Source organism: Heterodontus francisci, chromosome 2 (genome assembly GCF_036365525.1).
Source record: "Heterodontus francisci isolate sHetFra1 chromosome 2, sHetFra1.hap1, whole genome shotgun sequence".
In the NCBI taxonomy this organism is placed as follows: Eukaryota; Metazoa; Chordata; class Chondrichthyes; order Heterodontiformes; family Heterodontidae; genus Heterodontus; species Heterodontus francisci.
In genome coordinates this window covers 220,166,491-220,183,337 of record NC_090372.1, presented here as the reverse complement: position 1 = coordinate 220,183,337, position 16,847 = coordinate 220,166,491, and the positions used below count along the sequence as shown (strand labels likewise).

Sequence of the window (16,847 nt, the reverse complement as noted above, 5' to 3'; positions counted from 1 at the left end):
GAGGGTCAGTACTGAGGGAGTGCTGCACTGTCGGAGGGTCAGTACTGAGGGAGCGCTGCACTGTCGGAGGGTCAGTACTGAGGGAGCGTCGCACTGTCAGAGGGTCAGTACTGAGGGAGTGCTGCACTGTCGGAGGGTCAGTACTGAGGAAGCGCCACACTGTCAGAGGGTCAGTACTGAGGGAGTGCTGCACTGTTGGAGGGTCAGTACTGAGGGAGCGCTGCACTGTCGGAGGGTCAGTTCTGAGGGAGTGCTGCACTGTCGGAGGGTCAGTTCTGAGGGAGTGCTGCACTGTCGGAGGGTCAGTACTGAGGGAGCGCTGCACTGTCGGAGGGTCAATACCGAGGGAGTGCTGCACTGTTGGAGGGTCAGTACTGAGGGAGCGCTGCACTGTCGGAGGGTCAGTTCTGAGGGAGTGCTGCACTGTCGGAGGGTCAGTACTGAGGGAGCGCTGCACTGTCGGAGAGTCAGTACTGAGGGAGCGCTGCACTGTCGGAGGGTCAATACTGAGGGAGTGCTGCACTGTCGGAGGGTCAGTACTGAGGGAGCGCTGCACTGTCGGAGGGTCAATACTGAGGGAGTGCTGCACTGTCGGAGGGTCAATACTGAGGGAGTGCTGCACTGTTGGAGGGTCAGTACTGAGGGAGCGCTGCACTGTCAGAGGGTCAGTACTGAGGGAGTGCCGCGCTGTCGGAGTGTTTTTTTCATTCATTCATGGGATGTGGGCGTCGCTGGCCAGGCCAGCATTTATTGCCCATCCCTAATTGCCATGAGAAGGTGGTGGTGAGCTGCCTTCTTGAACCGCTGCACTCCATGTGGGGTAGGTACACCCACAGTGCTGTTAGGAAGGGAGTTCCAGGATTTTGACGCAGCGACAGCGAAGGAACGGCGAGATAGTTCCAAGTCAGGATGGTGTGTGACTTGGAGGGGAACTTGCAGGTGGTGGTGTTCCCATGTATTTGCTGCCCTTGTCCTTCTAGTTGTAGAGGTCGTGGGTTTGGAACGTGCTGCCTGAGGAGCCTTGGTGCGTTGCTGCAGTGCATCTTGTAGATGGTACACACTGCTGCCACTGTACGTCGGTGGTGGAGGAAGTGAATGTTTGTAGATGGGATGCCAGTCAAGCGGGCTGCTTTGTCCTGCATGGTGTCAAGCTTCTTGAGTGTTGTTGGAGCTGCACCCATCCAGGCAAGTGGAGAGTATTCCATCACACTCCTGACTTGTGCCTTGTAGATGGTGGACAGGCTTTGAGGAGTCAGGAGGTGAGTTACTCGCTGCAGGATTCCTAGCTTCTGACCTGCTCTTGTAGCCACTGTATTTATATGGCTACTCCAGTTCAGTTTCAGGTCAATGGTAGCCCCTAGGATGTTGATAGTGGGGGATTCAGCGATGGTAATGCCATTCAATGTCCAGGGGAGATGGTTAGATTCTCTCTTGTTGGAGATGGTCATTGCCTGGCACTTTTGTGGCGCGAATGTTACTTGCCACTTATCAGCCCAAGCCTGGATATTGTCCGGGTCTTGCTGCATTTCGACACGGATTGCTTCTGTATCTGAGGAGTCACGAATGGTGCTGAACATTGTGCAATCATCAGTGAACATCGCCACTTCTGACCTTATGATTGAAGGAAGGTCATTGATGAAGCAGCTGAAGATGGCTGGACCGAGGACACTACCCTGAGGAACTCCTGCAGTGATGTCCTGGAGCTCAGATGATTGACCTCAAACAAACACAATCATCTTCCTTTGTGCTAGGTATATCTCCAACCAGCGGAGTGTTTTCCCCGATTCCCATTGACTTCAGTTTTGATAGGGCTCCTTGATGCCATACTCGGTCAAATGCTGCCTTGATGTCAAGGGCAGTCACTCTCACCTCACCTCTTGAGTTCAACTCTTTTATCCATATTTGAACCAAGGCTGTAATGAGGTCAGGAGCTGAGTGGCCCTGGCGGAACCCTGAGCGTCACTGAGCAGGTTATTGCTAAGTAAGTGCTGCTTGATGGCACAGTTGATGACACCTTCCATCACTTTACTGATGATTGAGAGTAGACTGATGGGGCGGTAATTGGCCGGGTTGGACTTGTCCTGCATTTTGTGTACAGGACATACCTGGGCAATTTTCCACATTGCAGGGTAGATGCCAGTGTTGTAACTGTACTGGAACAGCTTGGCTAGGGGCGTGGCAGGTTCTGGAGCACAGGTCTTCAATACTATTGCCCGAATATTGTCAGGGCCCATAGCCTTTGCAGTATCCAATGCCTTCAGTCATTTCTTGATATCACGCAGAGTGAATCGAATTGGCTGAAGTCTGGCATCTGTGATGCCGGGGACTTCAGGAGGACGCCGAGATGGATCATCAACTCGGCACTTCTGGCTGAAGATTGTTGCAAATATTTCTGCCTTATCTTTCGCACTGATGTGCTGGGCTCCCCCATCATTGAGGATGGGGCTATTTGTGGAGCCACCTCCTCCAGTTAGTTGTTTAATTGTCTACCACCATTCATGGCTGGATGTGGCAGGACTGCAGAGCTTAGATCTGATCCATTCGTTATGGGATTGCTTAGCTCTGTCTATCGCATGCTGCTTATGCAGTTTGGCACGTAAGTAGTCCTCTGTTGTAGCTTCACCAGGTTGACAGCTCATTTTGAGGTATGTCTGGTGCTGCTCCTGGCATGCCCTCCTGCACTCTTCATTGAACCAGGGTTGGTCTCCCGGCTTGATGGTAATGGTAGAGTGGGGGGTATGCTGGGCCATGAGGTTACAGATTGTGGTTGAGTACAATTCTGCTGCTGCTAATGGCCCACAGCACCTCATGGATGCCCAGTTTTGCATTGGTGATAAAGGTGATAAAGAACAAAGAACAGTACAGCACAGGAACAGGCCATTCGGCCCTCCAAGCCTGCGCCGATCTTGATGCCTGCCTAAACTAACACCTTCTGCACTTCCGGAGCCCATATCCCTCTGTTCCTTTCCAATTCATGTATTTGTCAAGATGTCTCTTAAACGTCACTATCGTATCTGCTTCCACCACCTCCCCTGGCAGCAAGTTCCAGGCACTCACCACCCTCTGTGTAAAATACTTGCCTCGCACATCCCCTCTAAACTTTGCCCCTCGCACCTTAAACCTATGTCCCCTAGTAACCTCCCACCTGCATTAGACTTTCCAAAATGCATTACCTCACATTTGTCCAGATTAAACTCCATCTGCCGTTTCTCCACCCAAGTCTCCAACCGATCTATATCCTGCTGTATCCTCTGACAATCCTCATCATTATCCGCAACTCCACCAACCTTTGTGTCATCCGCAAACTTACTAATCAGACCAGCTACATTTTCCTCCAAATCATTTATATATACTACAAACAGCAAAGGTCCCAGCACTGATCCCTGCGGAACACCACTAGTCACATCCCACCATTCAGAAAAACACCCTTCCACTGCTACCCTCTGTCCCTCTACCCACTGCTACCCTCTATCCATCTTGCCAGCTCACCTCTGATCCCGTGTGACTTCACCTTTTGTACCAGTCTGCCATGCGGGACCTTGTCAAAGGCTTTACTAAAGTCCATATAGATAACATCCACTGCCCTTCCTTCATCAATTATCTTCGTCACTTCCTCAAAAAACTCAATCAAATTAGTAAGATACGACCTCCCCTTCACAAAACCATGCTGCCTCTCGCTAATAAGTTCATTTGTTTCCAAATGGGAGTAAATCCTGTCCCGAATAATCCTCTCTAATAATTTCCCTACCACTGACATAAGGCTCGCCGGCCTATAATTTCCTGGATTATTCTTGCCACCCTTCTTAAACAAAGGAACAACATTGGCTATTCTCCAGTCCTCTGGGACCTCACCTGCAGTCAATGAGGATGCAAAGATTTCTGTCAAGGCCCCAGCAATTTCTTCCCTTTCCTCCCTCAGTATTCTGGGGTAGATCCCATCAGGCCCTGGGGACTTATCTACCTTAATGCTTTGCAGGACACCCAACACCTCCTCCTTTTTGATAATGAGATGGCTGAGACTATCTGCACTCCCTTCCCTAGGCTCATCATCCAGCAAGTCCTTCTCTTTGGTGAATACTGATGCAAAGTACTCATTTAGCCCTCGCCCATTTCTTCTGGCTCCACACATAGATTCCCATCTCTGTCCTTGAGTGGGCCAACCCTTTCCCTTGTTACCCTCTTGCTCTTTATATACGTATAAAAAGCCTTGGGATTTTCCTTAATCCTGTTTGCCAATGATAGTGCCACACAACACAATGGATGGTATCCTCAGTGTGGAGGCAGGACTTCGTCTCCACAAGGACTGTGCGGTGGTCACTCCTCCCAGTACTGTCATGGTCAGATGCATCTGCGGCAGGCAGATTGTGAGGACGAGGTCAAGTATGTTTTTCCCTCTTGTTGGTTCCCCCTCCACCTGCCGCAGACCCAGTCTAGCAGCTATGTCCTTTTGGGCTCAGTCAGTAGTGGTGCTATTGAGCCGCTCTTGGTGATGGACATTGAATTCCCCCACCCAGAGTACATTTTGTGCCCTTGCCACCCTAATTGCTTCTTCCAAGTGGTGTTCAACATGGAGGAGTACTGACTCATCAGCTGAGGGAGGGCGGTAGGTGGTAATCAACAGGAGGTTTCCTTGCCCAAGTTTGACCTGAAGCCATAAGACTTCATGGGGTCCAGAGTTGATGTTGAGGACTCCCAGGGCAACTCCCTCCCGACTGTCTACCACTGTGCCGCCACCTCTGCTGGGTCTGTCCTGCCGGTGGGACAGGACATTCCTGGGGATAGTGATGGCAGTGCCTGGGACATTGTAAGGTATGATGCTGTGAATATGACTATGTCAGGCTGTTGCTTGACGAGTCTGTGGGACAGCTCTCCCAACTTTGGCTCAAGCCCCCAGATAGTAGTACGGAGGACTTTGCAGGGTCGACAGGGCTGAGTTTGCCGTTGTCGTTTCCGGTGCCTAGGTCAATGCCGGGTGCTCCGTCCGGTTACATTCCTTTTTATTGACTTCGTAGCGGTTAGATACAACTGAGTGGCTTGTTAGGCCATTTCAGAGGGCATGTAAGAGTCAACCACTTTGCTGAGGGTCTGGAGTCACATGTAGGCCAGACCAGGTAAGGACAGCAGATTTCCTTCCCGAAAGGACATTAGTTAACTGAGTACTGAGGGGGTGCTGCACTGTCGGAGGGTCAGTACTGAGGGGGTGCTGCACTGTCGGAGGGTCAGTACTGAGGGAGCTCTGCACTGTTGGAAGGTCAGTATGAGGGAGTGCTGCACAGTCGGAGGGTCAGTACTGAGGGGGTGCTGCACTGTCGGAGGGTCAGTACTAAGGGAGTGCTGCGCTGTCAGAGGGTCAGTACTGAGGGAGTGCTGCACTGTCGGACGGTCAATATGAGGGAGTGCTGCACTGCCGGAGGGTCAGTACTGAGGGAGCTCTGCACTGTTGGAAGATCAGTATGAGGGAGTGCTGCACAGTCGGAGGGTCAGTACTGAGGGGGTGCTGCACTGTCGGAGGGTCAGTACTGAGGGAGTGCTGCACTGTCGGAGGGTCAGTACTGAGGGAGCTCTGCACTGTTGGAAAGTCAGTATGAGGGAGTGCTGCACAGTCGGAGGGTCAGTACTGAGGGGGTGCTGCACTGTCTGAGGGTCAGTACTGAGGGAGTGCTGCGCTGTCAGAGGGTCAGTACTGAGGGAGTGCTGCACTGTCGGAGGGTAGGTACTGAGGGAGTGCTGCACTGTCGGAGAGTCAGTACTGAGGGAGTGCTGCACTGTCGGAGGGTAGGTACTGAGGGAGTGCTGCACTGTCGGAGGGTCAGTACTGAGGGAGTGCTGCACTGTCGGAGGGTAGGTACTGAGGGAGTGCTGCACTGTCGGAGAGTCAGTACTGAGGGAGTGCTGCACTGTCGGAGGGTAAGTACTGAGGGAGTGCTGCACTGTCGGAGAGTCAGTACTGAGGGAGTGCTGCACTGTCAGAGAGTCAGTACTGAGAGAGCACTGCACTGTTGGATATGTCATCTTTCAGATAAAATGTTACACCCAATCTGCGTCGTCTGTCTCAAGTAGATGTGAAAGTTCCCACATCCACGATTTCAAAGGGGAGCAGTGGAGTTATCCTGGTGTCCTGACCAATGTTTATCCCTCAACCAACATCACAAAAACAGATTATGTCGTCATTGTCACATTGCAGTTTGTGGGATCTTGCTGTGCACAGATTGGCTGCTGCACTTCCTACAACACTGACTTGTCCTTTGAAAAGTACTTCATTGGCTGTAAAGTGCTTTGAGACGCACAGAGGTTGTGAAAGACGCTATAATAATGCAAGTTATTTTTAAACCCAGGGGAATGCAAACTAAGTTTATGCAGCCTGTCCTCATAATATAACCCTTGAGAGTTTGGTGAATCTGCGCGGCACTCCCTCCAAGACGAACATATCCGCAGGTCTTCATCTGTCCTGTGTCTGTCTCAGTCACCTCTCTCTCTCTCTCCCTCTCTCTCCCTCTCTCTCTCACTCCACTCCTCACCCTCCCTCTCTCCCTCTCTTGCTGTTGTTCCCAGGGCTGCATGAATAACATCACTTTTGGTAACGAGCGGGTGGGCTACTATGAGACGGTGGCCGGAGGGTCTGGAGCAGGTCCTCGATGGGACGGCCGAGGAGGGGTTCACACCCACATGACCAACACACGTATCACAGACCCCGAAATCCTGGAGAAAAGGTACAGCTCCCAAAATCAAACATTGCAACTGGCTCAGACTCATTCCAGACCAGGACTCAACCCAGACCAGGACTCAACCCAGACCAGGACTCAACCCAGACCAGGACTCATTCCAGACCAGGACTCAACCCAGAACAGGGATCAACCCAGACCAGGACTCAACCCAGACCAGGACTCAACCCAGACCAGGGATCAACCCAGACCAGGACTCAACCCAGACCAGGACTCAACCCAGACCAGGGATCAACCCAGACCAGGACTCAACCCAGACCAGGACTCAACCCAGACCAGGGATCAACCCAGACCAGGACTCAACCCAGACCAGGGATCAACCCAGACCAGGGATCAACCCAGACCAGGACTCATTGCAGACCAGGACTCATTGCAGACCAGGGCTCAACCCAGACCAGGGATCAACCCAGACCAGGACTCAACCCAGACCAGGACTCAACCCAGACCAGGGATCAACCCAGACCAGGGATCAACCCAGACCAGGACTCAACCCAGACCAGGACTCAACCCAGACCAGGGATCAACCCAGACCAGGACTCAACCCAGACCAGGACTCAACCCAGACCAGGACTCATTGCAGACCAGGACTCAACCCAGACCAGGACTCAACCCAGACCAGGACTCATCCCAGACCAGGGATCAACCCAGACCAGGACTCAACCCAGACGAGGACTCAACCCAGACCAGGGATCAACCCAGACCAGGACTCAACCCAGACCAGGACTCAACCCAGACCAGGGATCAACCCAGACATGGGATCAACCCAGACCAGGACTCAACCCAGACCAGGACTCAACCCAGACCAGGGATCAACCCAGACCAAGGATCAACCCAGACCAGGACTCAACCCAGACCAGGACTCAACCCAGACCAGGGATCAACCCAGACATGGGATCAACCCAGACCACGACTCAACCCAGACCAGGACTCAACCCGGACAAGGGGTCAACCCAGACCACGACTCATTTCACACCCAGGCTCAACCCAGACCAGGACTCATCCCAGACCAGGACTCATTTCACACCCAGGCTCAACCCAGACCAGGACTCATCCCAGACCAGGACTCATCCCAGACCAGGACTCCACCCAGACCAGGACTCCACCCAGACCAGGACTCCACCCAGACCAGGACTCAACCCAGACCAGGGCTCAACCCAGACCAGGACTCAATCCAGACCATACCAGAGCTTGACATTTATGATAATCTAACAGCGACATGGTCACTTTTACTTACAGCAGCTTTATATTCCTGAGTTCTTTTTCAGAACTGAATTCAAATTCATAAGCTGCCTTGGTGGCATTTGAACTCGCGTTCCCTGGATGACCAGCCCAGTAACAGACACCCTATATTGCTGCACCTGTGCATTCCTGCCATCAGTTTCTGAGTTTTATTATTCCGTATTGGATTCATTCCCAGGTATCCTGTCATCCTGAAGAGATTTGAGCTGAACTGTGGATCGGGGGGCAAAGGTCGCCATCTTGGGGGTGATGGGGTCATTCGGGAGCTGCTGTTCCGGGAGAGGGTGATCCTATCGGTGCTGACAGAACGGCGATCTTTCCGCCCCTACGGACTAAATGGTAACACCTGGAGAATCCTTTACATGAGTTAATGGGGAAGGATGTTGCAGGGCACAGCAAGACTTGGGTCAAGGGGCAACTGACTACGTTGCTGGAGAAACGAGGATTTAGGGATATATATACAAAGTTAGCTGGAAAATTAACTGTGAGGAGGACACAAAGAGGCTGCTAAGGGATATAGACTGGTTCAGTGATTGGGCAAGAAGGCAGCAGATGGATACAATGTGGGAAAGTGTGACATTATTCACTTTGGTCGGAAGAATGGAAATGCAGGATATATTTTAAAAGGTGAGGGACTGGGAAATGTTGGTATTCATAGGGATTTGGGTGTCATTGTACACAAATCACAGAAAGTTAACATGCAGGTACAGCAAGCAATTAGGAAGACGACAGGTACGTTAGCTTTTATTACAAGGAATGGAAACCACACCTGTGTACAGTTTTGCTCTCCTCACCTAAGGAAGGATTTACTTGCACTTAGAGGGAGTGCAGTGAAGGTTCACTGGACTGATCCATGGGATGAGAGGGCTGGCCTATGAGGAGAGATTGTGTAGACTGGGTCTTTATTCTCTGGAGTTCAGTTTCATTGAAGCTTCTAAAATTCTGAGAGGGTTTGACAGGGTAGCTGCTGAGAGGAGGTTTCCCCTGACTGAAGAGTCTTGGGGTTGCGGTGTGCGTGGGGTGGTCATAGTCTCAGGATAAGGGGTTGGCCATTTAGGACTGAGATGAGGAGAAATTTATTCACTCAGAGGCCTGTGTATATTTGGAATTCTCTACCCCAGAGGGTTGTGGATGTTCAGTTGTTGAGTATATTCAAGACAGAGATCAAGAGATTGTTGGGCATGAGGGATATTGGGATAGTGCGGGAAAGTGGACTTGATGTAGAAATTCAGCCATGATCTTATTGAATGGCAGGGCAGGCTCGAGGGGCCGAATGGCCTTCTCCTGCTCCTATTTCTTACATTCTTAAGTTCTTATGTGAGAAGGTGGGGTTAAAGAGTATGGTGGAATTGAGGGATATTTTGGGAGGTGGGGATGAGGGATATGGTGGGAAGTTGGGGGTGAGGGATATTGTGGGGAGGTGGGAATGAGGGATATGGTGGGGAGGTGGGAATGAGGGATATGGTGGGAAGTTGGGGGTGAGGGATATGGTGGGAAGTTGGGGGTGAGGGATATGGTGGGAAGTTGGGGGTGAGGGATATGGTGGGAAGTTGGGGGTGAGGGATATGGTGGGAAGTTGGGGGTGAGGGATATGGTGGGAAGTTGGGGGTGAGGGATATGGTGGGGAGGTGGGAATGAGGGATATGGTGGGGAGGTGGGACTGAGGGATATGGTGGGAAGTTGGGGGTGAGGGATATGGTGGGGAGGTGGGGTTGAGGGATATGGTGGGGAGGCGGGAATGAGGGATGTGGTAGGAAGTTGGGGGTGAGGGATATTGTGAGGGGTGAGGAATATGGTGAGGAGGTGGTGATGAATGATATTCTGAGAGGAGGGAATGAGGAATATGGAGGGGAGGTGGTGATGAGGAGTATTATAGGGAGATGGGAGTGAGGGATATGGTGGGGACATGGGGATGAGGGATACTTTGGGGAGGTGGGGATGAGGGATATGGTGGGGTGGTGGGAATGAAAGATATTTTGGCAAGGTAGAGTTGAGGAATATTTTGGGAGGTGAGCTTGATGGATATTTTAGGAACTACACATGAGGGATATTTTTGGGAGGTGGGTTTGAAGGATTATAGAGGGGAGGAGGGGATAAGGGATATTTTGGGCAGGTGGGGATGGAATATTTTCAGCAGGTGGGGATGAGGGATATTTTGAGAAGGTGGGGATAATGGAAAATTTGGGAAGTTGGGATGAGGGATATTTTGGGAAAGTGGGGATGAGGGATATTTTGGGAAGGTGGGGATGAGGGATATATTGGGAAGGTGGTCTCTGGACACAGTCAGCAGCCTTTTCCTGTAGCTTTAAACCTGTATTTGCTCCCTGTGCAGGAGGTGAGCCAGGAGCCCGAGGACTCAATCTGCTGGTTCGTGAGGATGGAAGGACCATCAATCTTGGAGCAAAGACATCTGTTGCCATTGGGCCTGGGGTAAGTACACAGTGACTGGCAGCTGTAATCACTCTGGTCCAGAATCTCACTGCCACCACTGGGAAGCTCACAACTTTCTTCAACACTGTACAAATCAAACGTTGCTTTATCTCCTCACACACAGTGCACTGTCTCACTTAGTCTGGTATCTCACACAAGCTCACATTCCCTTTTCCCACTCTGTCTCACTCTCTGTCTTCCACCTGTCACATTCTCACATTCTCTCTCTCAGTCTCACAGCCATCACAGACTCACATTCTCTCTCTCTCTCTATCTATCTTTATGCTGGCCACCACACTCTCACATTCTGTCTCTCAGTCTCTCCCTCTCTCTCTCAGCCATCACAGACTCACATTCTTTCTTTCTCTCTCTCTCTCACTCTCTCTCTCTCTGTCTTTATCCTGGCAGTCACACTCTCACATTCTCTCCCTCTCAGTCTTTCAGCTGTCACAGACTCACATTTTCTTTCCCTCTCTCTGCCTATCTATCTCTTTCTCTGCCTCTCTGTCTGACTGTCTGTCTCTCAGTCTCCCAGTCTCTTTCCCAGCTGTCACATTTCCTCTCTCAGTCTTTGTCTGTGTCTCTGTCTCTTTCTGTGTCCCTCGCAGTCACTGTCTTGACTGACACAGACTCACATTCTCTGGCTCTCTCTGTCTCTCACAGTCTCTCTCTCACTCAGTCTCTCTCACTCTCTCTCTCTCTCTCTCACTCTCTCTCACTCTCTCTCAGTCTTTGACTCTCTCTCCGTCTCTCAGTTTCTCTCTCTCGCACTCAGTCTCTCTCACTCTCAGTCCTCCTCATTCTCTCTCTGTCTGTCTCTCAGTCTCTCTCTCTCTCCTAGTCTGTGTCTCAGTCCCTCTCTCTCTCTCACACACACTATCCTTCACTCTCTCAGTCCCCCTCATTCTCTCTCTGTCTGTCTCAGTCTCTCTCTCACACACACTCTCCTTCACTCTCTCAGTCTGTCTCTCAGTCCCTCTCTCTCAGTCTGTCTGTCTCTCTCTCATTCTCTCTCTCTGTCTGTCTCTCAGTCTCTCTCTCTGTCTCTCACTCAGTCTCTCTCGTACTCTCTCTCAGTCTGTCTCTCAGTTTAGAGATACAGCACTGAAACAGGCCCTTCGGCCCACCGAGTCTGTGCCGACCATCAACCACCCATTTATACTAATCCTACACTAATCCCATATTCCTACCACATCCCCACCTGTCCCTATATTTCCCTACCACCTACCTATACTAGGGGCAATTTATAATGGCCAATTTACCTACCAACCTGCAAGTCTTTTGGCTGTGGGAGGAAACCGGAGCACCCGGAGAAAACCCACGCAGACACAGGGAGAACTTGCAAACTCCACACAGGCAGTACCCAGAATTGAACCCGGGTCGCTGGAGCTGTGAGGCTGCGGTGCTAACCACTGCGCCACTGTGTCTCTCTCTCAGTCTGTCTCTCACTCTGTCCCCCAGTTCTCTCTCTCACTCTCTCTCTCTCTAAGGCTCTCTTTCACTCTCTCTCTCTCTCTCTTGCACTCACTCTCTCTCATACTTTCTGTTTCTCAGTCTCTCTCTCAGTCTGTCTCTCACTCTCTCCCCCAGTCTCTCTCAGTCTCTCTCTCTCAGTCCCCCAGTTCTCTCTGTCACTCTCTCTTGCAAACACTCTCTCTCATACTTTCTGTTTCTCAGTCGCTCTCTCAGTCTGTCACTTACTCTCTCCCCCAGTCTCTCTCAGTCTCTCTCTCTCTCACAGTCTGTCTCTCTCTCTCAGTCCCCCAGTTCTCTCTCTCACTCTCTCTCTCTCTCTTGCACTCACTCTCTCTCATACTTTCTGTTTCTCAGTCTCTCTCACACTCTCTCTCTCAGTCTGACTCTCACTCTCTGTCTTTCTCTCTCAGTGTCTCACTGTGGAGATATACCCCCGCCCCTCCCCCACCTCCCCTAACCCCCACCCCTCCCCCACCTCCTCTAACAGTGGTGATGTCCCCCCGCCCCTCCCCCACATCCCCTAACAGTGGTGGTGGTCCCCTGCCCCTCCCCCACCTCCTCTAACAGTGGGGATGTCCCCCTCGCCCCACCCCCACCTCCCTGAGCAGTGGTGGTGACCCCCGCCCCTCCCCCACTTCCCCTAACAGTGGTGGTGTCCCCACGCCCTTCCCCCACCTCCCCTAACAGTGGTGGTGTCCCCTCGCCCCTCCCCTACCTCCCCTAACAGTGGTGGTGTCCCCCCGCCCCTCCCCCACCTCCCCTAACAGTGGTGGTGTCCCCCCGCACCTCCCCCACCTCCCCTAACAGTGGAGATGTCCCCCCGCCCCTCCCCTAACAGTGGTGGTGTCCCCCCGCCCCTCCCCCACCTCCCCTAACAGTGGTGGTGTCCCCCCACCCCTCCCCCACCTCCCCTAACAGTGGAGATGTCCCCCCGCCCCTCCCCCACCTCCTCTAACAGTGGTGATATCCCCCCGCCCCTCCCCCACCTCCTCTAAGTGGTGATATCCCCCCGCCCCTCTCCCACCTCCTCTAACAGTGGTGGTGTCCCACCGCCCCTCTCCCACTTCCCCTCACAGTGGTGATGTGGATGCAAAAGCCATTTTTTAATCTTAAATTCAAAAATGTTGGAGAGAGGCCGCCTTCATTTTGAAACATCCTCTCTCTTACTTACCCTCCATTACAGCCTCTTGCTCCTTTCAGTTGCTCTGATTGGCCCTCCAGCTTTGAGAGCCTGTCCACCATCCTTAATTGGACGGCGAGTCCGCCCTCTGGCCATTAATTGGCCGCCCCGGGCAAAATCACATTGAGTTACTGTTTTCCTTATTTTGCGGGCGTCTGACCTCCCATTTGGGCCTGAGAGCGGGTTCAGAAACCTGCAGAGAAAATCCTGCCCACATCTCTCTCTCTCTGTCTGTCAGTCTGTCAGTCTGTCTCTTGGCCGTTACAGACTCACATTCTCTCTCTCTGACTCAGGACACCTTTCTGTTGCACACTCCCGGAGGTGGAGGTTGGGGCCGGGCTGAAGATGTGATGGAGAAACGTGAGGGTTTGCAAGGATCGGAGTCAGAGAATCACAAGTCAGGAGCGACCTTTGCCGAACGAGGAAGCGTCTTCGAATATAAACGGGCCCAAGAGTCCGTGTGATTGAGACCACGAGACTTCAGCAAAAACTCCTTTCCTCTTTCTTTTCAGTTCCTGGATTCTTACATAGAGGTCGGGGGATGGAGGAGGACTGATTTCCTTCCCTCACGTGGAGCCATTCCTGGTCATCTTCCTGGTCCCCATCCCATTCTGTCTATCAGAGAGTGTTTTCTCTCCCTCCCCCTCCCCACTACACAGGATGGGAATAAAGAAAGACAATGTCAGGACATCCCAAAGTGCTTCACATCCAATGAAGTACTTTTTACAATGTAGTCATTGTTGCTGTAGCGACACATTGGCAGCCAATTTGTACACAGCAAGATCCCACAAACAGCAATGAGATAAATGAACAGATAATCTGTTTTCATTGTTGGTTGAGGGATAACAATTGCCCCAGGGCATGGGGGAGACTCCCCTGCTGTTCGAATTAATTTGTGGGATCTTTTAACCAACCTGAGAGCGCAAATGGGGCATCAATTTAACATCACATCTAAAAGACATCATTTCCAACAGTGTAGCACTCCCTCAGTACTGACCCTGCAACAGTGCAGAGCTCCCTCAGTACTGCCCCATCAACAGTGCAGGGCTCCCTCAGTACTGATCTTCCAACAGTGCAGCACTCCCTCAGTACTGACCCTGCAACAGTGCAGGGCTCCCTCAGTACTGCCGTATCAATAGTGCAGCACTCCCTCAGTACTGACCCTGCAACAGAGCAGCACTCCCTCAGTACTGATCCTGCAACAGTGCAGCCCTCCGACAGTGCAGCGCTCCCTCAGTACTGACCCTCTGACAGTGAAGTGCTCCCTCAGTACTGACCCTCCAACAGTACAGCACTTCCTCAGTACTGACCCTCCGACAGCTCGGTGCTCCCTCAGTACTGACCCTCCAACAGTGCAGCGCTCCCTCAGTACTGACCTACAACAGTGAAGTGCTCCCTCAGTACTGACCCTCCAACAGTGCAGCACTTCCTCAGTACTGACCCTCCGACAGCTCGGTGCTCCCTCAGTACTGACCCTCCAACAGTGCAGCGTTCCCTCAGTACTGACCCTCCAACAGTGTAGCCCTCCCTCAGTACTGACCCTCCAACAGTGCGACACTCCCTCAGTGCTGACCCTCTGACAGTGCAGCGCTCCCTCAGTACTGACCCTCCAACAGTGCGACACTCCCTCAGTGCTAACCCTCCGACAGTGCAGCGCTCCCTCAGTACTGCACTAGGAGTGCCAGCCTAGATTTATGTGCTCAGGCCTCTGACGCAGAGGCAAAATTGCTACTCACTGAGCAAAATATTAATAAAATGTAAAATAGAAACAGAAAATGCTGGAAATACCCAGCAGGTCTGGCAGCATCTGTGGAGAGAGAAACAGAGTTAACGTTTCAGGTCAGTGACCCTTCATCAGAACTAAGAAAAGTTATAATCGGTTTTAAGGGGTCAAATGGGGAAGGGAAGGTCTGTGTTGGTTGAGGGATAACGATCGTCCCAGGGAGACTCCCCTGCTGTTCGAATTATTTCGTGGGATCTTTTATGTCCAACCTGAGTTGGTGGAGCAGAGCCAAAGGGAGTTAAAATGGGGCGAGTAAAGAAACAAAAAGATGTGTCTAGTGGAGGTGTGAATGGCAGAATAATGAGCAGCTGCCATCCAAAAGCAAAAACAAGAGAAGACAAGGTAAAGGCTGAAAAATGCAAAGAAAAGGAAACAAAATGGGGGCAGAGATTACGGTCTGAAAGGAGTGCACCCTCTTGCGTCCAAAAACCCATCCCAACACCCCCTCCCCCATCCTAATTCCAACCAAACCCCACCCGCTGTTACAATCAGGACCAGTGATTCTTGATTCCCCGCCCTTGACATCAGGGAGATTATTCTGTATCTAGCCTGTGCTCTGTCTCACTTGGTCGCACAGTAGGAGTGCAGAAACTTGGAGCAGTCCCCATCCCATCAACCTGGGATGGTCAGCAATGAACATCAGAAATGGGAGAAGGAGGAGGCCATTCAGCCCTTCAAACCTGTTCTGCCAATAAATAAGATCGTGACTGATCCTCAACCTCAACTCTACTTTCCTGTTCTATCCCCATATCCCTTAGTTTCATACTGTCCAAAAATCTATCGACCTCAAGTCTTGAACATACTCAACGACTGAGCATTCACAGCTGTCTGGGGGAGAGAATTCCAAAGATTCACAACCCTCTGAGTGAAGGAATGTCTCACTATCTCAGTCGTAAATGGCTGACCACTGTGAGACTGAGCCCCTGTTCTAGATTCCCCAGCTAGGGGAAAATTTTTTTATTCTTTCATGAGATGTGGGCGTCACTGGCAAGGCCAGTATTTGTTGCCCATCCCTAATTGCCATTGGCAACTGAGTGGCTTGCTAGGCCATTTCAGAGAGCATTTTACGAGTCAACCACATTGCTGTGGGTCTGGAGTCACATGTAGGCCAGACCAGGTAAGGACAGCAGATTTCCTTCCCTAAAGGACATTAGATGGGTTTTTACGGCAATCGATGATAGTTTCATGACACCATTACTGATTTTTATTATGAATTAATTGAAGTTATTCATTAATTTAATTTAAATTCCACCAGCCGCTGTGTTCCCAGGGCATTAGCCTGGGTCTCTAGATTGCTAGTCTAGTGATATTAACACCACCCCACCGTTTTCGCATCTACCCTAAAAGCCCCTTAAGAATTTTATATGTTTCAATGAGATCACCTCTCATTCTTCTAAACTCCTGGGAATATATGCCTAGCCTCCTCAATATCTCCTCATAAGACAATCCTGTCATTCTAGAGATCAGTTAGTAAACCTTGGTTGCACTGTCTCTAGGGCAAGTATCTCCTTCCTTAGGTAAGGAGATCAAAGCTGTACACAGTACTCCAGGTGTGACCTTGACAAGGCCTTATATAATTGTAGTAAAACTTCTTTACCCTTATACTCCAATCTTTTTATAATAAAGGCTAACATGACATTTACTTTCTTCATTGCTTGCTGTACCTGTATGTTAACTTTCTGTGATTCGTGTATAAGGACACCCAGGTCCCGCTGAATGCAAACATTTCCCAGTCTGTCACCAGTTCAAAAATATTCTGCTTTTCTATATTTCTTACCAAAGTGTTAGTGTCTAATAAGTTCTGTTAATAGATGTTAAATACCTCCTAGTTGAAGGTAATAGGGTGAACAGGTGTTGGGTATTGATTAGTTCATTGTACTCAAATGTGTACATATAAAGAAGAGCCAGCCAGTATTGGCTGGGTGTTGTTAGGAGTGGAGAAGTAAGTTCTGTGGCAAGAAATAAACAATCTCCATCAAAGCATCCTAGTCTCAGTGTCTTCACAAACAGACTTGGA

General features: G+C 51.0%; 1 protein-coding gene across 2 annotated transcripts in view; it reads left to right on the top strand.

Annotated features, from left to right (window-relative positions):
• The window catches only part of oplah (5-oxoprolinase, ATP-hydrolysing), a 203,186-nt gene extending 186,714 nt beyond the window's left edge, over positions 1-16,472 (top strand). For both annotated transcript variants that reach the window (XM_068016020.1, XM_068016011.1), the window contains 4 exons: positions 6,553-6,710; positions 8,140-8,300; positions 10,294-10,391; positions 13,341-16,472. In XM_068016020.1, the coding sequence (XP_067872121.1) occupies positions 6,553-6,710; positions 8,140-8,300; positions 10,294-10,391; positions 13,341-13,511 (588 nt within the window). In that variant the 3' untranslated portion in view covers positions 13,512-16,472. The remainder of the gene's footprint in view (positions 1-6,552; positions 6,711-8,139; positions 8,301-10,293; positions 10,392-13,340) is intronic.
• The last annotated feature ends 375 nt before the right edge of the window (positions 16,473-16,847 follow it).